The sequence below is a fragment of the Brugia malayi genome (genome assembly GCF_000002995.4).
Source record: "Brugia malayi strain FR3 genome assembly, contig: Bm_v4_Chr1_scaffold_001, whole genome shotgun sequence".
Lineage (NCBI taxonomy): Eukaryota > Metazoa > Nematoda > Chromadorea > Rhabditida > Onchocercidae > Brugia > Brugia malayi.
Genome location: NW_025062475.1, coordinates 604,102 through 629,064, shown reverse-complemented (window position 1 = coordinate 629,064; position 24,963 = coordinate 604,102). Strand labels below are relative to the sequence as shown.

The 24,963-nt window shown below is 24.4% G+C and overlaps 2 protein-coding genes across 5 annotated transcripts in view; one reads left to right on the top strand and one right to left on the bottom strand.

Moving 5' to 3' along the window:
- Nucleotides 1-408: 408 nt before the first annotated feature.
- Nucleotides 409-24,963, top strand: part of Bm8666 (Uncharacterized protein) — a gene marked incomplete at both ends in the record, with an annotated part of 31,015 nt that continues 6,460 nt past the window's right edge. For all 4 annotated transcript variants that reach the window (XM_043076127.1, XM_043076125.1, XM_043076128.1 and 1 more), the window contains 11 exons: nucleotides 409-537; nucleotides 920-1,058; nucleotides 8,575-8,669; nucleotides 10,027-10,283; nucleotides 10,442-10,537; nucleotides 10,723-10,816; nucleotides 12,405-12,572; nucleotides 12,899-13,013; nucleotides 15,069-15,190; nucleotides 21,403-21,456; nucleotides 21,857-21,941. In XM_043076127.1, the coding sequence (XP_042932061.1) occupies nucleotides 409-537; nucleotides 920-1,058; nucleotides 8,575-8,669; nucleotides 10,027-10,283; nucleotides 10,442-10,537; nucleotides 10,723-10,816; nucleotides 12,405-12,572; nucleotides 12,899-13,013; nucleotides 15,069-15,190; nucleotides 21,403-21,456; nucleotides 21,857-21,941 (1,354 nt within the window). The remainder of the gene's footprint in view (nucleotides 538-919; nucleotides 1,059-8,574; nucleotides 8,670-10,026; nucleotides 10,284-10,441; nucleotides 10,538-10,722; nucleotides 10,817-12,404; nucleotides 12,573-12,898; nucleotides 13,014-15,068; nucleotides 15,191-21,402; nucleotides 21,457-21,856; nucleotides 21,942-24,963) is intronic.
- Nucleotides 1,876-3,559, bottom strand: Bm14094 (Uncharacterized protein; the record flags this gene model as incomplete). Its single annotated transcript, XM_043076129.1, has 5 exons — nucleotides 1,876-1,970; nucleotides 2,136-2,189; nucleotides 2,526-2,621; nucleotides 2,863-2,985; nucleotides 3,493-3,559. 5 exons carry the CDS (start codon nucleotides 3,557-3,559, stop codon nucleotides 1,876-1,878), a joined length of 435 nt encoding a protein of 144 aa, XP_042932063.1.

Sequence of the window (24,963 nt, the reverse complement as noted above, 5' to 3'; positions counted from 1 at the left end):
AAAGTAGGGAGAGGAAGGGAGAGAGAGAGAGAGAGGGAAAGACAAAGAAATAGGAAGTGGTTTTCTCATAAAAAATGATTGATGAGATTCATCAATCAGTGCTGATCAGTTAAGGAAGGAAGGTCGAGTTGAAGGCGGAAAACCTTTAAATAAGATAAAATTAAAGCTTTGCCATTCTTTCTTTCCATACTTCCATTTCAGCTCTTTTTTCTTTTAATTCAGTTTGTCAGCCTTTTCATATGAAATGGAATAATGTTGAAAAATTACTTCAATATTGCACATAATAAATGATTATGAGGTGAAAGAATTATCTAACTACTTTTTGTAGGGTTAAATCCTGCATGCGGGACTTTTGTTTTTCCGAAGTTAAAAGTAATGATTTAAAAAAAAAAAAAAAAAAACTTTCAGATGGGTAAGATGCACACGAACGATTCATCTGCCTCAGCGATGTTACAAAGTTTGGCTGACGACGATTTCCGCAATCTTTTGAATACTGCAGCAAAACCGCAATATGGTAGCCTTCAAAGAAAAAGAAAGGTTTGATTGTTAACAAGTTTGAAACTTATCAGTTTACCTTTTGTAGTACCTCTTGAGATTATGTTACGAGGAAGACATTTATGGTGGTATAAATTTGATGTTGTTCTATAAATATAATCTTACTTGTTACCTTATTTACTCATTTTTACATATAACATTTTCTTTTTCGTCTTCAGAATTTCTTTAAGTCTCACAACTTTACCAAAAATATTATTAGCACTGAAATGCTAAGCATATTACATGTATGGCATTTGTTAGTTCCAAAAATATTTACTAACAAATATGAAACGAATATGAGAATTAAGGTTTGTGTTTAAAATTTAAGAACTATATACAATTTGAGTTCAGCTTCTCTAACATCGATAGGACATAGCCATTTTAGAAATCTCAAAAAACAGCGGAATACGGTGGTCGTCGCCTGAGTGATGCAGGTGAAAATACTGGCTTATCAGCAGAAGCGGACAATTTACTCGCACAATTTCGACGTGAAGCAGAACTAAATCAGCGAAACGCGGATATTGGTTAGTTTTCATTGTTTACAGAAAGAAAGAATTGAGTGAAGAGATGGTGAAAAATCCAAGATAACTATCTTAACAGTTTAAATGGATAAACATTCATGATAGAAAAATAGCAAGGAATGAATAAGACATAGATAACATAGATATATAAGGAGATCATGCTTTAAAGTATATTTTCTTAATATTCTTAACTCAAAATATTGATAGTAGGTATTCTATTTTGGCATTTATAGTTGAATTACACTGTTATGAATTTATGAATTAGAATAGAATCGTTGGGTTAGAAATTTTGCTATCAAAAGACGACATACGATAAGTGAGGTGAACAGATAATATGATGCATATTTATTGTAATCTCTTACTGATATTGGCAAAATTCACTAAAATTAAAAATTAAGATTCCCTAAAATTGCGATTCGATATTATAAGTTGAAATTAAATCTGATATTACAAGGCAAAATTATATTATGATCTTATGCTGTAATGTCACAATCACTTCTTTATTCCTATTTAATACCTTTTTTTTTTTTTAATGGAAAAGCTCACGAATAATTTCATAACAGTAGTAATTACCAATCTTATTTCAAATAAGTTCAAATTACGGTAGTTTGCAAAGAATGATGGTTAACATTTTTGTAGAAAAAAGTTGTTCAGTTTGGTTATCTTAAGTTTACACATAAAAGTTTTAAATGACTTCCAGGATATTAAGCAATTAAACGATTAGATGGTTGTGATGGATAAATGCATTTGCATAAATAAAAAGGAAAAAAAAAAACAGTAGTAAGGAGAACATTTCAAAAAAAAATAAATCAGAATGGAATTATAATATGTAGTATGTTTCACAAATCAAAAATAATAGCAAGTTTACTATAAATATATACATCCTGTTCTTTCCGTTTGCATCTTTTTTACGGCCTGAAATTCACTGATTTAATTTTTTTTTTTTTCTTACAATAGTTTTTCTTATTTGTATAACATCTTAAAAAATAATGCGGATTAAGACACAGTGAGCATATAGATATTGAAAATATTTAATGCTCTAGTAATATCTGTTATACTTAAAAAATCAGAAACACATACCGAAAGGTCTCTGAGGTGGTAAAATAGTAGGTTTTTCGAATGCTTTACCTAAGCCTGAAAATGGAATTCCACATCATATTTGATCGAAATTACAAGAAAGTTTGTTGCAATCAATACCAAACCATTTGATTTCTATTTATCTGTTATTGTTCATACAAAATTTGAACATATAAACTAAGATCCATTATTATACTAGCATATATAGTATTGATTTTCTTATTCTCGAATATTCTTTAAAAGGCATCAGAAATGAGTGTTTGCTTATCCAATTAAAATTGAAATACGAAAGAATTGAACAATTTAGATTCTATTTAATAGCATTTTATACGCTGGTTGGAAGAATTTTTAATTCTTGATGAGATTATCCATTTTATATGGATTATTCTTTACCTGTTTCTCCGTTACATAATTCGAATTTACAAGTTCTGCACAACATTCCTTCAATATTTACTCGATCGCATGTGGGTGCACAACCTTTTCGTAAACCTAAAGTTTTAATTTATTCAAAAAATTTTAACAAAATACATTAGACTTGGATTTGAGGAATGTTTTTTTTTTTTTTTTTTTTTTTTCACTTTAAACTTTGTTACATATAGGAAAGGTAAAGAATTTGCACTGTATTATCTACGGAATTAAGCTGCTTTGTATTTAAGCACTATTTGATCAGTTTTTACACAATTGGATCAGTAAATTTGGTATTATGTCAAATGCAAAGAATTTTAGAAACCGTTTAGTTTTGTATCGTAATTTTGTGCAACCGTGAAACATTCATTATTTTGGGGACATAATTGTTGTCGTGGATGAGCGCAGTCCGTAGGACCATCACAACTGTAACATTTGAGACATTCTTCTGAAATTTACGCCGATGTTTTACATAATAATTTAAATCACTGACAGTTTAGTTGTATTTAAAATACATTGACGGTTATAAAATATTTTGTAAGAGATAATGTGAACGATAAATATGAAAATGAATTTAACAGCGAAAATATAAAATGATTATCTGCTCTAACTTGTAAGACAAATTGTGAGATAAATAATAGAAGGTAATTGTCGTATGATATTTCAATGAGTTAACCACTTGAATCAATAACTATATTAATAATTATTTTGATAGTTAGGAAGTTCTAGAGTAAGGTATAGTCAAGTTCAAGTTACACTTACGTTAGTTACATTAGTCAGTGAATAAGTAAGCAATTGATTACAATTAAAGTTATTAATCTTCGTTATTACTGTGTCCGGGGTTGTTTGATTATTTTTAGTGTATTGATCAAGACCATTTGGCGAATTTTTTTTTATCATTTATGAAAAAATAAATTAGCAATGAATCATAGCCAAAAAATATAAGTAAACAAACCATATGTAAAATAGGTTGACACTATAAGTAGACGGAATATAAGATGCATAAATGGAGGTAATTTCATGAATCTTACGCCTGCGCTGATTTATTAATTTATCTTTTATTCGTTTATCTGTTTGGTAAAATTGATGAAGCAAATGTCGTGTTGAAATTGAAAGTTAAACCTGGAATTAAAATGCAACTAAAGCTTGTAGTGAATACGTCCATAATTTTAAGGATCATATCAATAAGCAAATCAAATCACAAAAATAATCCAAATACTAGTGGAGTTTTCAAAATATTAAAAACAATTTTATATCGATTATTGTTTTATACTGCATTACTTAGTTACTTAATTGGAAATCTCAGTTTTATGCCAATAGTAAATCATCTTTTTTTTCTTTTTTTTTTTAAATGAATTGTGGAAAATATTTTGGAAAACGCAGTAATTAAAGACTTCAAATTGGAAGCACTTATAAAATCTAGTCAATTTTACTTCTTTGTTTGAATAGATTTGTTCAGATGAAAAGCACTTATTTCGATTTTCTATATTAATAACACTATTTTTTAGAGAATATATTTTGGCTTAAGAATTTTTATAATCGTTTAACAAATCTAAAATTGAGCTTTTATTTCTTCTCCTCCTATTGCTTAACTAGACTGCTTTCGTATGTATTAAATATTGATCATGTTTCACACCTGTAATACCTTTTCGTAATATTCTTATTATTATATATTGTAAAGTTCTTTACTTCTTATTCTTCTGTTATAATTTTAAGATTATTTGTTATGCTTTTATTAAATTGTTACAACTGTTAAATTTCCAATCACTATTATATAAAATGAATTAGGACAGTAAAATTTGAGCAGGTGAGAGAAATTGCTAAAGCGAAATGTGAAATATTTATGAGACAACAATATTGAATTTATTGGTCATTAACCTATCCTATAACAGATATGAATCATCAATATTGGTAAGAAATCGATTATCATTCATATAAAATGATCACTGATAAATGAGTATTAGATTTAGTAATACCAATTATGGTTTTTTTTTTTTTTTAAGGTTAATTAAATAATTAAAGTATGAACTGATTTTTAAATAGAATACAGTCTAATTCTATTTATATTTTCTTTTTTTTTGAAAGAAATTTAAAGAAAGCAAATATAGTTAGCATTTTTTTATAATTAGAAGCAGTTGTTATTGAAGAAGATTGTAAACGATGCTTTATGTGTTAACATACCGACAGATTATCCTCCTAAAAAAAAACAGAAAATAAGAAAGACAGGAAATGGAAAATGAGAGTAAGTAGTAGTACTTTCGGAAATATTTGCATGAAGTTTTTTTTTTTTGAATTTATGATAAGCTAAGGAATTGATTTCATTGCTAAAATTGGCAAATGTATAGATAAACATAAACAAATATTTAAAAATAGAAAATGAAATTAAAAATTTGGGGTTGATGTTGACAAAAAAAAAAAAAAAATTGAACATTTAAGGATGATAGAGAGAAAGAAAGAAGGAGGGTAAGAGAGAAAGAGGAGGAAAGAGAGAGAGAGAGAGATGTACTAGTGAGAAAAGCAATTTTTTTATCATTTTTTTTTCTAACTTTAGAAATGAATATGAGAATGACTAAGTGCAGTTGGTATGTTCAAGCACTCCATTTTTTTTTTTTTTTTTTAACTGTATATTGATTGGTTTTTTACTAATTAAAAAAAAAAAAATTAATTATTGATAAAAGTTTAACCTAAATTGAAACATTTGCTTATGTCATCTATTTTTTTTTGTGCGCTTTTTTTTAATTATCATTTTCATTCTAATGAAAATTTTGTAAAATACTCAAATAATTTATGCGTATAAATCAAATAACTAATAAGCTGTAGTAGCTGTAGTTTTTTTTTTTAAAAAAAAAAGTAATAATCGTTATTAAGTATTTATTGAAGATATTTTTGTTGAAAATAACAACAAATTATACTACTATTGAATATTTGCAAGCTATAAGTTTATTAAAAATTGAAATCTCAATTTACACTTATTTAAACAAACTATTGTAATAGAAAAGAAAAAGAATTGAGAATGAAGAGCTATGTAGTTCAAAAGAAATAAATAAAATTGTGAATTGAAAAAAAAATTGGAAAAAAAAAAAAAATTTTTTTTTTTTTTTTTGTAAGATAAAGAAAAGAGGACGAAAATGTGTTTGTAGCATGTGATTGGAAGAAATTATTGATAGAAAGATATGAAAACAAATATTGATGTTTGTACTATGATGCATCAATCGATAATTGTTGTTTTATTATGGAAATGATAACGTTTGATTGATTGATTGATTGATTGATTGATATGAATTAAAAAAAGATGATATGAAGAGAGGAGAGTAAATTGTTCTGATCAAGATGAAATCGATAATGAATTAGTATTGTTGTTTTTTCTTTTATCATAATTGAATAAAATATATGTTGCATTTTGATGTTAATGTATAATTATCTTATTGATAACTATGTTATTATCGTTTTAATTATTATCATGATAATTATTATCACTATAGTTAGACTTGCTTTTTTTTTTGTGAAAAAAGATTGTAACTTTTAATTTAATGAGTAAAAGGAATGTTAGTTTTAATGTGTTTAAACTACTTGTTTTCTCATTATTATTTATGATATTTCATATCATATTTCTATTTATTTTAGCCATATATTAATGCATGTGCATATGTATTATCTACGTGTGCTATATATTGTTTATTATCGGAAGTATCATTGTTAATTTTTAAAAAAAAAAATTTTTTTTTAGATTTATTTAAAGGATAGATGCTTTTGACTAATGTAATTGTTAAATTTATTGCTAACAGATTTCTTCTTTCTTTCTCCCATTTTTCTCTACTTTATTCTAACATTATTTTCTTCAATTTATACACTTAATATATTTTAATAATTACCATTTAGGTTCATAGCTATACTTTTACATTCTGCAATTTATATAAATAAAGGTCATTTATACATATGCATGGTTTTTTTTCTTTTTTTTAATTTAAAAAATTTAAAGCAAAATGTTTGGAGGATGAAGTTTAGTGATGATGTTACTGATGATGGTAATGATGTTGAGAAATTTCTCTGATTTCATTCAATGCATATCATTTCTTTTTCTTCTTTTTTTTCTTTTTATTTTAAAGTTGTTTACTTTTAAAATTACTTGTTGTGTGATATATAAATATGTGAAGTTGTGTTAACATAATTGATGAAATTGCTTGTTTAATTATACTAACAGCATGACATTAAGTCATTTTTTACTGATTTTAATAACACTTTTAAATTGCACAAGAAATTATTATTATTATTATTTTTTTTTTTATCAAAATGAAAATTACATTTTCAGTTACAATTACATAAATTTTCGTTTGTATATGAGTTAATGGATTAGGAAATTCATGATTTCAAAAATTGTTATTGAAACTATTTTTATTGAATTTAAGATTTTCTTTTTTCTTTTTTTCAGTTCAATTTCTTTATTATATGTTAATTTTTTGTTGTGACATGTGACACGAAAAGTTTGGATTATTAGTTAGACAATTTGTTATCAAGAATATGATTTTAATTATTCAGGTCATTACGTCGCAGTGACGTAATTTTTGGTATCATTTATTTTATTATTAAGTTTGATATTTTGTTAGCAATTTATTATTATCCAAACTTACTTAAACTGTTTCACAGAGTTTTTTTTTTTCTTTTCTTTGATATTTATAGAATTCTTTTATTCTATTTTTCTGAAAAAAATTTTTTTTTTTATACAAATTAAGATATTCTAAAATGATTTACTAATATTGAAAAATTTTTGTTATCTTAAAAACATTTATGAATGTATGAGAAAAGTAATATTAGTTTATTTTACATCAATTATTTTCAGTATGACGAGATAATTTTTGATCAAATTATATTTCATCTTATTTACTGCTCATATTTTCTCATTTGCTTTCATTCTTTTTATGCAAATTTCAAAAAAAATTTTTGATTTCTTTTCATCATTTTTATCAAAAATACTTTATTGTATATAAATTCATGTCTATTTCTTGATTTTAATACTTTTACTGCACTGTGTACTCCCTAAAGTTACATTTGAGCAGTTTTACCGGTTATAGTTTTTTAAAATCTGACTCAATCTTGATCTTTATCAAATTTTACACCACATGAACAATTTTCTTGGTTGTTAAAAGGTTTATGTTTATAACCTTTTTTTCTTATTCCTCTTATAATTGGAAGCTTAAAATATTGAATGAATCACAAATTCCTTTAACTGAAATATTAAAGTATTCATTGATGTTTAATCCTGATTTCCATTATTTTCTGATATATATATATATATAATAGTTTTTTTTATGTGTTGATTAACCAATCAAAATGTTTACTGCAAATTAACTTGATAGGTTCCAAAAGTTGAAAATGTCATTTCGGCTATGAAATGACATAATAATGCTAATATCAGAATATAATAATATGTACAACTGATTTTAGTATAACAAATTTGTTTATTTTATTGTATTCTTATATAAAATTATTTGCAAATTATTCATATTTAATAATATTATAGAAATTAATAGTTAAAAATTTTCAAATTTTAAATAATATGAAAATTTTTCGAAATGTAATTTCATTGTGTTATATTATTTAAAGTTTCTTAATACAGAAATTAATTTCTAAGCTTATCAATTCTTCTTATATCATTCAATATCTGTAATAAATTTAAATAAATGTATACACTGTAATCAATACTACAATGAATTGTTGCTTTTTTTTTTTTCTTCTAAATGCTATTGGTTTTTTAAAGTTTTAAAGCTAACATTTTGTTTATGTATGAAATTTTAGCTGCTGATTCGATTAATGTATAATTTTATACAAGACATAATGCAATAGTTTAACATTCCTATGTAATTGTTGCTGAGTTTAGAGATTAATTTTTTTTTTTTTTTTTCTAATGAAAAGATGTATATTTGTCTTTTAATGGAGGAATTGAGTATGGCCATTATATTTGATGATTTTGTTGACAAGTGCTCATTGATCTCGGCGTCATTGATATATATTTATGCTTTTTTTTTTTTTTTTCTTCCAGAAAGAGGAAAGCAACAACGTACAATAACGGCGTTTATTAAAGAAGCTGCAGCTACGTCACGTGCACGTGAACTTCTGGAGAAGTATACCGAAGCTGTTAGTTTATTTCTTTCCTTTTTTTTTTTCTTTTTTCTTTTTTTTGCATTTTAAAAATATATTATAATAATTCATTCTACTTTCTTATCAGCTATTTATTTATGAGATAAGAAATTTTTCTCTTGTTCAAAATTTTATCACTAGTAATCTTAGTTTTTTTTTTTTTTAATTATTTGTAAACATAAACGTAAAATTTGAGTGAAATTAATGAACAGATTTATGAATGTGAAAATTTTTTTTGTCATTATTTTAATTAAAGAAGAATATAATTGAAATTAATTCAAATTTAGCTGATTTGTTTGAACATGCTGAAAACTTTCTATATATATATATATAGTTAGGATAATAGGATGACATGAAAGATTATGTAGAAGTATTTCTTTTTCTAAACGAACAAAATATTTTATAAGCAGGAACTTCACATTATTTAACTTTATTTTTGATTATCATAATTATTGCTATATATGGATTAACTACATAATTAATTGTTAATCTCGAGCTTGTATATTTGATAATAAATTAAGGACATGTCTTGTTGGATTGTTTACAAATTCATTTATGATTAGAAATTATTGAATGATATGAATTAAACGTCTCTCTTTCCTTCATTCTTTCTTTCTTTCTTACACAAAACTTGAAAATATTTTATGTTTAGTCAGATCATCTCTAAAATTGATCCATCTGATTGTTTTCTTATCTGCCTGCTTGCTTGCTTCTTAAATCTTTCTACCTCTTTGAAATTTGCTAGTTAATATTGTAATTGTGCTGTTATGCAATTTGCTTTTTTATTCCACAATTTTCTTTCTTTAGCTAACTTTGAATCAATTCAGTTATATTAGCATTAAATTTATTTATTTTTGCAAAAATTTAATCCAACTTTTTTATGAAATATATACTTGCATTTAATAGGAATGAATTTAAAAATAATAATAAGTACGATATATGCTTATCCTCATTAATGATTAGACATAGTATGTTCATTATAAAGTTATACTTGATGATGTTAATAATTTAATTATTGCACTCAATAAATTGCCATAAATAATCGAGTGCATGACAAAATATAAAATGTGATAATTTGTTTATGCTATTTTGAGCTTATTTTCCTAGTATAGCTTACGAAGTTGCTTTTATCAGATGATTAGAATCAAATGAATTTTAGGAATATTTGCAATATTTATTTTTGTTGTTGTTTTGTCCTTCATTATCTAATATCTATCTATTGCTTGTATTTCATCGAGAGTTTGAATTAATTATCGATTGCTGGCTTAGATCTTATAAACAGTATATTATATTAATAATAATTATCAGAATTATCGTACGTAAACTTTAATGGAGTAATGTAACATTGTTTCAGGAAAACTGGGAAACACATCTAACATCAAAACATAGCAAATATGGAAATAGTAATGCTAGTAATGATCACAACACCAAAAATTTGGTCAGAATTAATTTGACATCAAGTAGACCATCCAAGATTGCTGTGGAACAAAAAATTATTCATGCAGTGACCAATAGTAATACTATAAATACTAATAGTAATAACTATATTTCGAGTGATATTTCACGTGCAACGCAAACAGTTGATAAGCCATCTGGTGTTGTAAATTTCAAGTAAGTTTTATTGAAGTTAAAATAAAATATAGATGTATATATAATTTTTTATAAGGAATATGTGTTAAATTTTATAGTAGTAAGTAAGTAAAGGAAGGTTAGAGATCAGTGATTATGTTTTTCTTTTTTTTCTCGATAAACGTATTGATTTGTTGCAGTAAGTTGAATTCTGTATCATCAGTTGAAAATGGATATTTGGATACGAATAAAATAGCATACATTGATGAGGATGAACGTGTAATTGATTCCTTTCGGTAAGTTTATTATTAAGTATAATATTTTCAAAAAACAAAAAAAAAAAAAAAAAAAAGAAATGCAGAAATCAAATGTGTGATATTAATTTATCTTATTAATAACATATTGCATTTTCTTGAATTTTGAGTTTCAGTTCTGAGATAAAAATATTTTAAACTTATTCGAAATTCAAATTTATCTTCAGCTCTTTAAATATGCATAGTGGAGAGAATCAAAGTGGGCATATGAATGGTGGTAATTTCAAGAATCTTTATACACAAGGCAATTCAGTTCGAGAGGTAATTAATTTATTTTTGTGCTTTCATTTTATCAGAAATAAAAATTTTGTGACACATTTCAAGTGAAGGACAAGTTAAAGTACTTCGCAGTTCGCTGTACTGAATTAATTATAACAAACTGTAATTAATTGATTGCTTTTGACCCTATAGCACCGCTTAGCAGTGCATATCAGCTGCATAATTCAATGAAATTTTTCTTTCAGTTTTAATTCATTTAAAAATAACCAATCGAATGAAAGAGAAAAAAACAAATAGAATAGCTGAAATTAAGTTTAATTACGATCATTTTTCAAAATTTAAATTCAATATTTTGTGATGTTAAGAATACGATTTTTGATCAGGAAAAGGGGAAGCGGGCAATTTTTTTTAATATAAAATTAATTTTTAAACCAAGTACTGCTAATTTTTTTTGCTCGCTTCATAAATTGATGCTGGAGTTCCAGATTATTTTTGCTTTTTATTAATTAATTGATTTATTTTGTTATTTTTATTCAAAAAGGCAGTAAAATTATTTCAGACTTTTATAATCTTTAATAATTTCTTATTGTCTGTCTTATTGTATTGCATTCTTATTGTCTATCCTAATATTTGACCTACAAATAACTGAGCTAAAAAATGATGCAACAAAACCTTTGTGATCGTACAGCAATATTTGATGATTGTTTTAGTGATATAATGTGTGTATATAAATAAATCGAGTAATGATGGGTGATAAGGCTTAGTCATTGCAGTAGTTTAGGAGTTTAAATTGTTGTGAAATTTTTTGTGCTGAAATGTTTTTTTCTTGTTCAATTTAGTTTTCTTCTCTGAAATCAAATGAATTTGAAATTATTCGCATGAATTTTTTTTTTTTTTTTTTCATTATAAATAATTATTAGCTTTATAATTATTTAATTAATTCTATAGTTTTTAATGTTTCTTTATTGATAATAAAGAATCTTCTAGTAAAGTTTTATCATTTTTTCCATTATTAAGCGTAGTAAAATTTTGATTGGTAAGCTTTAAAAAAAAACAAAAAAAAACAAAAAACAAAATCCAAATGAACTTTAGCATTTTTGAATTCTGTCGTTTTTTTTTTTTTTTATTGATAATATATTGATTGATTCGTTAGGACAATCTCTCTTTGTGCACCTGAAAAATATTGGATCGTTTTGTAATTTGTGATTTTAGTGTTTTGAAGAGATAAGTTGAATAATATCACTTGACAGTGCTAGTATCACTTCAGTATCTAATGATATTAAAAAGTGTTATAATTTGACTAATTTGATCCCTGCAAATTTATTTGAATTGAGTTAAGTATAATTTATTTGCATTATGTCATCTTTCATAATATTTTGTTATCAATTTTGAACATTAACTCGATCATTTTGTTTTTTTTTAATCGAAGTATATTATTTTCAATGATTTAGGAGATCTTTTGAATTCCAAATTTTCCCACTTTTTTTTTTTTTTTTTTTTGTTAACTTGTATAGATCCAGATCGAACTTTTTTTTTTTTTTTTTGTTATTGTTAAATATATGTATATATATCCTGAGTAGGGATCAATGAGAAAAAAAAGAAAGAAACTAGAAATGAGATTATGTTACAGATTCGAGCGCTAAACGATAGCGATGACGATGAAGTGATGGTGAATATTATGTCGAAAGTTTCAAAAAAGGAAAGCGAAAATATTTCAAATGTTGAAGCAATTATTGATAGAATTCCAAAAAGTATTGAAGCTAGTGCAACTACTGATGCTCAAGGGAAGCATGATGATGTTAGCATAAGTTTAACTAAATTGTATTTAAACATATGGAAGTAATGATGATGAAAGGAGCAATTTTAGTTGCTTGCGCCTGTTTTGTTTTGTTGGGTGAATAATTTCAAAAATTACAAATGATGATTGAAAATGAAATAAAAGATAGAAATAGAAGAAGAAGAAGAAGAGAAATGAATAGCTGTAAAACTTTCATTCATTCATTAATATACGGATGTATAATGATAATATTAGAAGGTAATGTATTTTTTTTTTTTTTTTGAAAGTAAAACAAAAGACTAATTCTAGTGGTTTTGTTGTTTAAAAATTTTTTGCTATTATTGCAGAATCCATTTGCTTATTCAGCAGGACAATTACGTTTACATGGAAATCGAGTTGGTACATATGATATGCAAAAATCTCGTTCATTAGGAGTTAAAAGGGATATTTTAGCAACTGATGGTAAGTATGGATTATATATTTACAAACGAATATGTTAGTTTAATTTTTTTTTTGTCTTTGTACTATCTATGTTTATTTAAAAAAAAAAATTCAATGCATGCAAATAAAGAAATAAATCACTTCTTAGTTTGCAAAAAAAATTTTCACTATATTTAATTGTTTGAATATTCATTAATTTAAAACATGATATGATAAAGCAGATTATATGCAATAATTGTTAAATAATTGCTAATTCTAATTATAATAAAAATATCCTGCATAACTACTTATTAAAATTATTATAATAAAATTGGAATCAAAATGTTAATTTATCGATTTATAACAAATTGATTATTTTTGTATACTTTTTTTTCGTTTCTTTTTATCTTGATTTCATTTAAATTTATAAAACATTATAACGATGTGTTTTTATTGATTGATTTGTAAATATTTTTTTTTTGTTAGATTAATGATTTTAATTTGGCTATATTTATTGATATAGATAAATTAATGGCATTAATTTATATGAATCAGTAAAAAAAATAAAAAAAAAAAAAAAAGAAAAAAAAAATATTTTAATTTAGCATACACTGATACATTAATCATTTTTTGGATGCGGTTGTATTGGAAAAAATCTAACCACCTAATATGTTTGTTCTATTTTTCTCATAAAACTTCTAAATTTATTCCTTTTGTTCTTTGGTGTTTGTCAAAGTAATCATTTTTAATGATCTGATAACAATCTATGATTATTTATTTATTTATTAGATAGATTATGAAAAAATTTTTTTATTTTTTTCCTTTTTTTTTACTTTTTTTCATTCTCATCTATATCTTTTTTTTTTTTTCCTTCTTATTCATAACTTTTTTTTTATTATAATATTTATAAATATAGCATAAATTATATATCTTATCCAAATCTATAACATTAATGCAACTTTTCTAATTCTATTCGTCTTTTTTTTTTTTTTTTTTATTATTATGTTATCAATGAAACTATGTATTACTTTTCTTTTTTTTTATGTTTTTTCTCTTTTTTTTTTATTATCTTCTTATCAATTTGAATAAAGTAAAATATGGTGGTATAGTTGATTTTTTTTTTTTTTTTTTAAGAAAAAGGTTACATTGCTTATAGTTAAGTATTTTGAAAATTATTTTCTTATTCTAATAGATGATTAATGATGAATAATATTTAAAATTAGTACTACTTTGTAAGGTTGAATGTAAAACGGATAGTTTTTTCATATTTTGTGAATTATGTAATTTTATCATAATTTAATTATTATATGTTAATATATCATATAATTTACTTTCTTACATATACATATATCAATTCTGCATGGACGTTTTTTTTTTTTTTTTTTTTACTTTTAATTATTATTTTGTGCTGATATGAATAACTAACATTTTCTTGTATTAACTGTTAACTTAATAGTAATCTATGGAATGTTTTTTGCTTATTCAAAAAGAAAAAAAAAAGTTTTTTTTTTTAAGAATGGATTTTTTGATCTTATTTTAAAGGTTGAGCTTAAATTTTTGCTTAAAAAAAAAAAAAAAGAAAAAAACAAAGATTGTAACGAAAACAAGTTCTGGGTGTTAATGGTTCTGAGAAGAATTATATTTCTCAACTTTTTTTTTTTTTTTTGGGGGGGGGGGGGAGGAGGAGATGAAAAGATAGGAATGATTTATTTTTTTGTCAAGTGTAAGAGTTCTTAGTTCTGCTCTTATTTTATTGAGAATAATAAATGATAATTACATTGTCATTCATTTATAGTAATTTCCTTTTAAATTTTTTAAGAAAAAAAAAACTATGTTGATAGTTCTTTTAGTATAAAAAGTATTTTAATGTTTGAAGTCGGAAAGTTTTATACGAAAGTGTGTTATATGTTATAGTCTAATGTTGTGTAGCAAATTTTAATTTTAATTTTTCTTCTTTTATTTGCTTATTAAGGTTGTGCCTGATCGTTGTTCACTGGCATTAAAATTTAAAAAAAAAAAAAAAAAAAAAAAAAACATTAAAATTCCACTAATTTTTTTCCTTTTACCAATTTACTTTAACTTTTATAATAATTGCAGTTAACTTCATACCGGATAATACATGTAATTCGATATTAGCGCGAGATTTGGTACCGGCAAATTTTGATGGACGTGAAACTTACGCTAGAGGACTTTTGGATCCAACGGAGGACACTCGCCTTGTTAGTTCACTTTTTTGTTGTTTTTTTTTTTTTTTTTTTTAATTTTATATTAATGTATAGTTTTATGATTCAGTTTTTCTTAGGGTTTTTTTTTTTCTGTTTTTTTTTTTTTCAATGCAAATGATTGACGATGGAGAGGAACGATCATTTTTCGAGACTATTTTAATAAAATTTGGTATAAATTTTAATTGAATTGGATGATATCTGATTAAATTTTAATTATAATCCGTGAAATAATCAGAAAAGAGAGATTTGAAAATGAATCTAAATAGGCAATTATCTTATGTACAATTGTATGAAGAGTTACAGATGAATTTGGACTTTTAAAGTTGACAGCTTTCTTTTTTTTTTTTTGCGTTTTCATAGTGAAATAACATGTTCTGTGAATAAATTCATTTCTGTAATATCTAAACCATATAAAAATTTCTAACCACTTTTATTTACATATAAATTAAGATAAACAAGAATATATTATCTTACTACTACTGTTATTAATATAATATTAGCATTACTTATTGTTGAAGGGATATATTTTATGCATCATTTTAATGTGTTATTTTTACAGTCGTCAAAATGTTTTATATGTATTACAAGAAATTATAAAAGTGTAATCAATACAATTAATCCGTATAATTCATGCTTAAGTAATAAATATTTCTTAATTTGATGTGACTAATTTTAAATGTGAAAAAAGGAGGAAGAGGAGGAAGTGTAAAATAGTTCCATGAATCTTTTTCAGCAAATCTGAAATTTGATTATGATCATCGAGACTACATTGCAGAAATTGATTGATTATTCTTGATGATTATAGGTATCTTAAAAGGTGTTGAAATAATCAAGTGCCAATTTTTTAAACACAAAGTTCCTAAATATGTATAGATGTAGAAATCATTACTAGTTTTCTCTCTATCTCTCTCTCTCTCTCTCTCTCTCTGTATTTCTCACAAATGCATCGAACTAAAATTATGTTTCTTAGTTAATATTAATTATTTGTCCTTAATTACTGAAAAATGTTCAGCTGATATTTTTATAATTATTATTATATATTTAATATTATTATTATTATTATTATTATTATTATTAGTATCATTACTGCAATAAGCAGAACAATTATTTCATGTTACAAATAATTTTGTCAAAAGAGGAGAGAGAGGGAGAGAGAGAGAGAGAGAGATAATAGATCGTTAATCTTTTATTGAATAGTCTTTGAAATATTAGGTTTAGGTTACAAATATAACTAAAAATATCGAGCTTATATTGCAATCATTGGTTATCAGTTTTTCCTGAGGTAATTCATTCATATATATATATATATAGGAAGATAAAATTTTAAAATGTTATCTATTATGCAGCATTTTAAAATGTTAAATGGTATTGAAATCCTCAATTGACAAGTGTTTTGCTATGATTTTTTGAAATTGAAAATATGGAAATTTATAGATTTAAGGAAGATTCAAAAGGATGTAGAGGGATGTAGTATTTAGCATAGATTCATTAACTGAATTTAAATAAATGAAATTACTTACTGTATTTGTAATGTAATTAATATCTTCATTATTACTATCAAATAGCTATAGAGGTAATTTTTCAGTATCAATAAATTTAATTTAACATATGTGTGAATTGAATGCTAGTTAAGACTTTATTAATAGTAATTATTCTGATTAATCTATTTTTCAAAGATCTAATATTATCTTCATCGTTTATTCTATAATTTTTTTTTTAAAGACATTTTATTGAATGAATAAAAAGATGCAATAGGAATAGAGTAGAGTTGAAATTTACAATTTGATCACTGTGTCATTTTATCATTTTGCACAAACAACTAGGAAATGTTCCGATAGGGAATGTATATAAGTATTGATGAATGATGATACTGTTGATGGTGATGGTGATGGTGATAGTGATGGTGATGGTGATGGTGATGGTGATGGTGATGGTGATGGTGATGGTGATGGTGATGGTGATGGTGACATTTATTTTCGTTCTTTCTTGTTCCTTTCTCAATGCTCTTCATTTTATTCATTCATATTATGTCCAGAAGAAAAAGGATCGTTTTATTCTTCTTATTTCATTTTCAAATTAAATAACAACTTTAAAAAAAAAAAAAAAATAAAAAAATAAACGAAAGATTAAGAAATGGATTAGTTCTAGTCTATCCTTTCTTTTTACTAATATATTATCTTTTTTGTCATAGTTATGATATCATCAAGAATATTCATTTCACTATTACGTTTTCTTTCCATATCCACTCTTCCGGTTTGCTATTTTTTATAAATACATCACGAAAAATGCTCTTTTGCTACTTTTTTTTTTCTTTTCTTTTCTTTTCTTGAAAAGGAAAAGATTAAATTTGTAGTGAGAAATTTTCAGAAATGAAATCTGAGAAAAATTAAATGTGTAAGTTTAATTATTTTCAGTTCACTATTGCAGGCATATTTATATATAGTCTACCAAATGTATTAAATGAGACATGCATTTAGCATTTCCAATATTTTTTTTTTTTTTTTCGTTTTGGATGAAAATGTCATTTCTTTGTCTCTTTTCATTTCTAAGAAGACATAGATAGTTTAAAACAACATCAACTATTATTATTATATTATTAACTACTAATTATTATTTATTATTATTATTATTTGCTAACTTATCCTTAATTTCATTGATTGCAAGTTGAAAAAAATTAAATATGCAAATTGATGTTATCAGTTATCATTTCATTTATTGACTGATAGTGATAATATAAAAGGAAAAATTTTTCTTATCATTAGGAGTGATATTCTTTCTCAAAAAAATGAACTGTTAACAATTTTTTTCATGTTTTCATTAATATCAAAAATTTTCACATCTTTATACTCATTGATGAATTAAGTATAAATTTTGGCATAGTTTGATGTAATAGGAAAGAATGTTTTTTTTTTTTTTTTTTTTTTTTTTTTTTTTTTTTTTTTTTAAATATAATTGTCTACTTGTAACATCCATTCGTGAAATTTCTTTAAAATAGAATAAGTTGTCAATTGGCATCAATAAACAATCTTCCTCATTCGTTACTCTCTCCTTCCATCTTTTCCACCCTCTCTCTCTCTCTCTCTCTCCCTCTCTCTCTCTCTCTCTCTCTCTCTATTCATGCTAAAGTTGCAATAATTTTAGTTAATTGAGAGAAAAGAGAAAACAGGAAAGGGTTGCTGGTAATCATCAAATAAACTATATCATGTCTTTTCTTACCTATCAACTATACGACTACCTTTATTTCTTCTTAAAATGTTTAAAATTATTTTTATTTTTTTTTTTTTTTGTGATTTTTTTTTTTTTTAATGAATATATAGATTGAATTTTTTTGAATTAGAAATTATATTAGAGGCGAAATGAGTAATTGAATAGTATTGCTGTGTAGCTCTTTTTATTAGTAAAAATATTAGGTGTATGATATTTATTAAGATATGATTTGTCAGTTTTCTTTTTTTTAAAAAAAAAAAAACTGATTAAAAGTGATTGTGTTTTAGAGGAATATGGATGACATATTTACTTTCATCACAACTTTTTCCAACTTTTCGGCGGGTTTATATTTTCCAAATGTTTAAGTATGAATTGTTTATTTTGTGGAATCAGTATTTAGTGATGAATGAATCCCTGAAATTTTTGAATTTTTAATAACCGATATACTCGATAGGTATATAAATGATTTTTTTTTTCTATTCTCTATCGTTTCTTTTTTGGTTTTTTTTTTTTTTATTCCTATTATATATATATCAAATGTCTATTGGATGTATTGCCGTTTTATTAAAATTAAAAAAAAGTTGTTATCGTTTTCTTGAACCGGAAGAGTTAATGCATTCGTGTAAATCATCAGCACATTCAGAATTTTGTTGTCATTTTTATTGTTGGATATTGCTCTCATGGAAGTTGCAGTAGGTGATGAAAACGAAAAGAACCGGAAATGATCTGTTTCATACCGGTTAGTTCAGTTGTTGTTGTTGATGATGATGTTATTTAATCTGGTTTAATCTGTAAATTGCTTTTGGTCTTAGTTTTTTTTTTTTTTTTTTTCACTTAAATTGAATAATAAATGCTATACAACAAAACAAGGCATCCAAATGCTAATCAATACTGCTATCATCAATCTTTTACTAGCTGCAGTAATTTTAAATTTTATATTAGTATCGAATTGGTTTGTTTTTCCTATTTCAATCTATTAATTATCGATGGATCTTTTATATTTAATATCGGTATTTGAGTGAAAAAAAAAAAAAAACAGAAATGAAAAACTTTTGATTGTTAGGATAAAAATATTTGCTGGTTTTCTTTTAATTGGTAGAACATAGTTATGTTTTCCTAATAAACTGGTCGAAAAGAATTCTTGATCATATTTAAATTCACATCATTTTCTTAGAACTATTAAGAATCTAAAAATGCTTAGTTTTTTTTTTTTCTTTTTTTTTTTTTTTATTTCATATAAAATTCTATTGAATTAAATGAATTAAAGGATAAGTAAGCATTGATGTTTTTTAATGGAAAAAAAAAAATACAACTACTAATACGTTTTGTTTTCATTTCTTTTTATCCGTTTCATTGTAAATGATTGTTTTTTTTTTTTTTTTTTTTTTCATTTTATAAAATTTGAAAGTAATAGTGATTTAGATGAGTGTGCTTTATTGGAGAAATTTGTCATGCATCATTTTATAAAATGATTTTTTTTTTTTTTTTTTTTTTTTTTTTAAAAATATATTTTCCTAAATTTTTGTAGGTTTTTTTTTTTTTATTGAAGAATATTTCTAAGCGTATTCCTACGCAGTAAAAGTTTGTTTTGTGTTAGTTTTTGGTGATTATTTGTCGTCGTTTTCTTTTTGTTCTTTTTTCTTTCTTTTTTTTTTTTTATGTTTCGTTCTTTCGAAATCATTTTGAAAGTAACGTTCATTCGATATGTGAATCAGCAAATAAGTGATGAGAAATGATTCTGCAAGTAGTTACAGCTTAAAATGTCATGTTTATGCTGCTATCTTATATGCTGTTGTGCTAACTTTTCCTAAAACAATTCTTGTAGCAATTTTTTAAATGCTAAAATAATTCCATCTTTTACATATATATATATATATAGGTTACAATTATATTTGTAATTAAGTATTTTAAGGTTTTTTTTTTTTTTTTGAATTTACTCTTTTCTTCACATTTTCTTACATTTTATTTTTTTTTTTTCTTTACTATATTGTTTTATGGATAAAAAAAAAGAACTGTGCTATTTCAGTTGCACAGTAAACATTGATAATACTTTTTTTTTTTTTTTTCTCTCTTGGTTTAAAAAATCTTATTAAGAAATGTCAGTAAGTTACTGTCTTATTTTGGGAAGAATTGATAATAACCTAAAATTGATATATATATATATATTTGGTAAATGTGACGGGAGTATTATTATTGTTATTACTTTATTACCATTATTATTATTACCATTATTATTATGGCTATTATTATTATTATTATTATTATTATCATTATTATTGTTATTATTATTACTTCTACTACTATTATTATTATTATTATTATTAATTTCAAGGAATTACGTTAGCTTTTTCTCTCTCCTTTCTCTCTGTCTATCAATCTATCTCTCTCTCTCTCTCTGCATTTTAACACAGATAAAAAAATGGAAATAGTTTGAAGAAATTAGGTAAAGTTATGATTTGAAGTTATTGTAAATTGTTTACTTAGCCTTAACTTTTATTAATTAAATTTATATAGCAAATAACATAATCTCTAAATGTTTATTTAATCAATCTGTTATTGATTGTACTGTAGAAGAGGAGGGAATAGCAGGGACTAGAAAGATTGTGAAAAGGACAGTATCTCTGATACGTACTCTCATTTTCATCTGTTTATTTCTTTACAAATTATATAAGAAGCTTTTTTTTTTTTTCTTTTGGCAAAATGTTTTATAACTCATTCATTCACCTGAGTGATTTCAATAAGAAGGTGAATGAATGTAAATTTTAGTTTGCATTTTTATTTTTTTTTTGTACTCTCTTAATTGGCTTTCATCTTTCTAATAATAACACTACTCTTTTTTTTTTTTTATCATTATATCTTTAAGGATTGATTACTTGCAGGAAAAAAAAAGAGAAAAAAAAAGAAGCATTTTAACTTATATGATAATTGTTAACAATTTTTATATTTTATATTTTCTTCTTATCATAACAAATATAATAATTTTACAAAATTTATTTCAGAATCCGCAGCAGACAAATTTGGATAACGAAATGGCCAATCTGAAAAATCAACCAGTTGGTTTACATTTATCAATTTTATCTCTCTCTCTCTCTCTCTCTCTCTGTCCCTCTCTCTGTCACTCTCCCTCTTTTTCTGTTTTTCTTCTTGTTTTACTTTTCTCTCTTCCAATCTTCTCTTTTCATTCGAACATGTAAGAGAATTATGGGATAAGTTCACTGCAAAGAGCAGAGAGAGAGTCAATAGAATGCCATATGAAAAGTTTGAGGGATTTCTTTCTTTTTTTTTTTTTTTTTTTTTTGAAACTTTTTATTTGAATATTTGAAATATCACTTTCTCATTTTAAAATATAACAATATCATTAAATCCGAAATAATTTGGCATCATTCCATCTCTTTTATAAATTTCCAGAAAGTTTTTTTTTTTTGATAAATTGCTAAAGAGAATAATTTATAGGACAAATGCGCAATTGCTAAAAGACGCAAAGAGAATAAAAAAGCGAAAGAAGCAAAAAATAGTTATGTTGTTGAACCGAAAGATGGTTAGTTCATTATCATATATATTATATATCATTTACACTGGGGATATTCCTGGGAAAGGTAACAAACGATTTGTAGACTTGTTTACGAGTATGACCTTGTGCTATCTTTTGGTTGTAAAAGAAGTAATAGAATGGATCATTTTAGAGGTAATATTCTAACCTTTTTGCTTGGTATTCATTTCTTCCTCTAAATCTTATCTTTGATCTTATCACTAGCAGCAGTAATAGTCATCATTATCTCTATCATTTTTATTGCTATCAATCGTCGCATACTATTAACATCATTATTACTATTATCATCATCATCATATTTCGTGCTATATATTATTAGTGTGGTTCATTTCATACGGTGACGTATGATTAGCACTGACGGAAAAAAAAAAAATATTCGTACTTTTGAATGAATCATCGAAATGGAAAATTTTCGGGTAAATATATACAAAATTTATTACTTGTAAATTTATTATTTAATCTTTTTTTTTTTTTTTTTTTTTCAAGTTATTAATTAACATAGATAGTCTTTACATAGTGATATCAACGAATTTAACTTCTTTGAATAATTCTATTAAATCTTGTTAAAAAAAAAAAAAAAAAGTACTATAGCAAGGAGAAAAAATGTGTAAAATGTTTAACTAATTTATGATTTTTATGTTTATAATTTAGATAAATTTAATTCATCTTACCTTATGCAATATTCACTGCTAATTTTGTTAGAAAAAGAAAAAAGATTTTAGTGGAATTATAGTATATTTATAAGTCTAAATTTTCAGATATTCCAATCACAAAAATTTATTATTTCTCAGCTTTCATTTCAAATTCATAATTTTTTTAATAAACTCCAATTGCTCAGTTTCATATGTAACAGTAATATTTACTTAAGAAAACTTCAAATATGCTTTACAAAAATTTAATATAAACTAATAATAATTCATATGAAAGTAGATATTTTAAATGCTGTTAAAATCAAACAAACTAACATTTTTTTAACTTGAAATCATCAATTTATTTTTTTTTTTTTTTTTTTTTTTTTTGTCAATTAATGCACATATGTTGTGCAAATTTATTTTTCATCCACAACGCATTTCATTTCCCATACTATTATTATTCTTGAATTAAATTTGTTTAGGTAATCTAAGCTAATTAAGCGTATTATTCCTTTTCATTTTGCAAAATGAAAGGAATAAAATTGAACACAATGCAAATACAAATTAAAACTTTTTTTTTTTTATTTTCATTTCTATATGCATTTGTAAATGATTTTTCTTCATTTTAACTTTTTATTTTTGTTTAAATGAGAATTGTTTTTTTTTTTTTTTTACTGTACATTTCATACCAGGCATTATCAATTAGTAGTTTCAATCAGAAATTCTTGTGTAGATTTTTTTGAAATTTAAAGAATTTAAAAAAAAAAAAAGGAGTGAATCATTTAAATGCTTCCCTGTTTTTGTTTTTATTTTTTTCTTTTCCTTTTTTTTAGGTGTTCAATTTTAAAGTATTGATAATTTTTTTTTTTTTTTTAATGCTAATGACTGAAACTAAAAAAAAAAAAACATTGTTTATTATTCAAATTATCATCGCATATTCATTTATTTACCTTTGGTATGATAGTTTTTCTGAGTGCCATATTGTGATATCAAAAGAATGAATGATGAAAATTTTAAGAATAGAATTCGTATTGTTGGATAGAAATCCATTAAATTATCTATTAAAAGCTGCTTGTCACTGAATGCAATAGTATTTTATATGCTGTAACGTATTTACTGATAGATTTGGGTGTTATTGTTATTTTTTTTTTTTTTGTTTTTACAAATCTAACCATTATTAGCATATTTTTTGAAATAGCTAAATAGATTGATGATAACTGGTTTGACTGATGACACATTTCAGTCATTTAATTTTTCACAAATTTTTCTTGTGTCCCTTTCTTTCTGATGAGTCATATTGTCGCTTTTTTTTTTGCTTCTTCTGTTTCAAGATTTGAAATGTCACTGATCCCATAACGGAATTTGTTTTTATAAAAGGACCATTTTCATTTCTGTAGGTGAACTACAGCCAGGAGCAATATTGTCATATCTCATTTTTGAATTGTCTATAACAGAAATGGTTTTGTAAAAGGAATCAATCGATCGTTTATCAGTAAGTAAGGAAAAGCAATTATAATTATGAGGAAGCAATAATGTTTTTGATAAAGGCAATAAAGAAATAAGTTCAACTATTCGTCTGCAACTATTGAGGTAAATATCTACTAGGAAATGGATTAAGAGTGTTACTAATCAGTAAATGTAATCAGTAAATGTTTATTGTAAGATAAATTGAAGTAGGCAGAAATGGTTATATCTTATTATTTCTGAAATTTTCTTATATCTCTTTACTTTTCAGATACGTAATTACCGGTTAAATTATAAAAATTATTTCTTTTTTATAACAGCAACATTTTGTTCCCAACCATTTAAAAGATATATGAGATAGGAACAGTGATGAAAAGTGATAGACTTCCCTAAAGAATTCAGTTGGGGACGGTTATGCGAATAATAAGTGTTTGGTATTCATGTATAGGTAACGTATGAATAATTTACTCGAAAGGAACTTCAATTTTGTTCCATACGGTGAGATTAGGGTTACTAATCTCTCTCCCTCTCTCTCTCTCTTTCTCTTTAAAGAGACAACTATTAGGATAGTGGATGATGTGCAGCTATTATTGTGATAGGTGTTGACAACAATAAGGGATTTGCAAAAAATGAATGAGAGATGATGATTCATTGTCATCATATTTTCGGATATACATCATTTAATGAATAATGGAATATGCACTAGTTCTAGTGATAATTGTAATAATGGTAGTAATGTGGTAATATTTATTAGTAAAAAATAACTACCATTCCATTCAAAAGTTTATGATAAAAGAAATGAATATAAACACACATTTTTGAAATATCGGAAAGTTAAGCCTTTCGTTTAGCTTTGTTTTGAAATAGCAAATTTTGTAAAACCTTAATGGAATTGATTTTTGATATATATATAT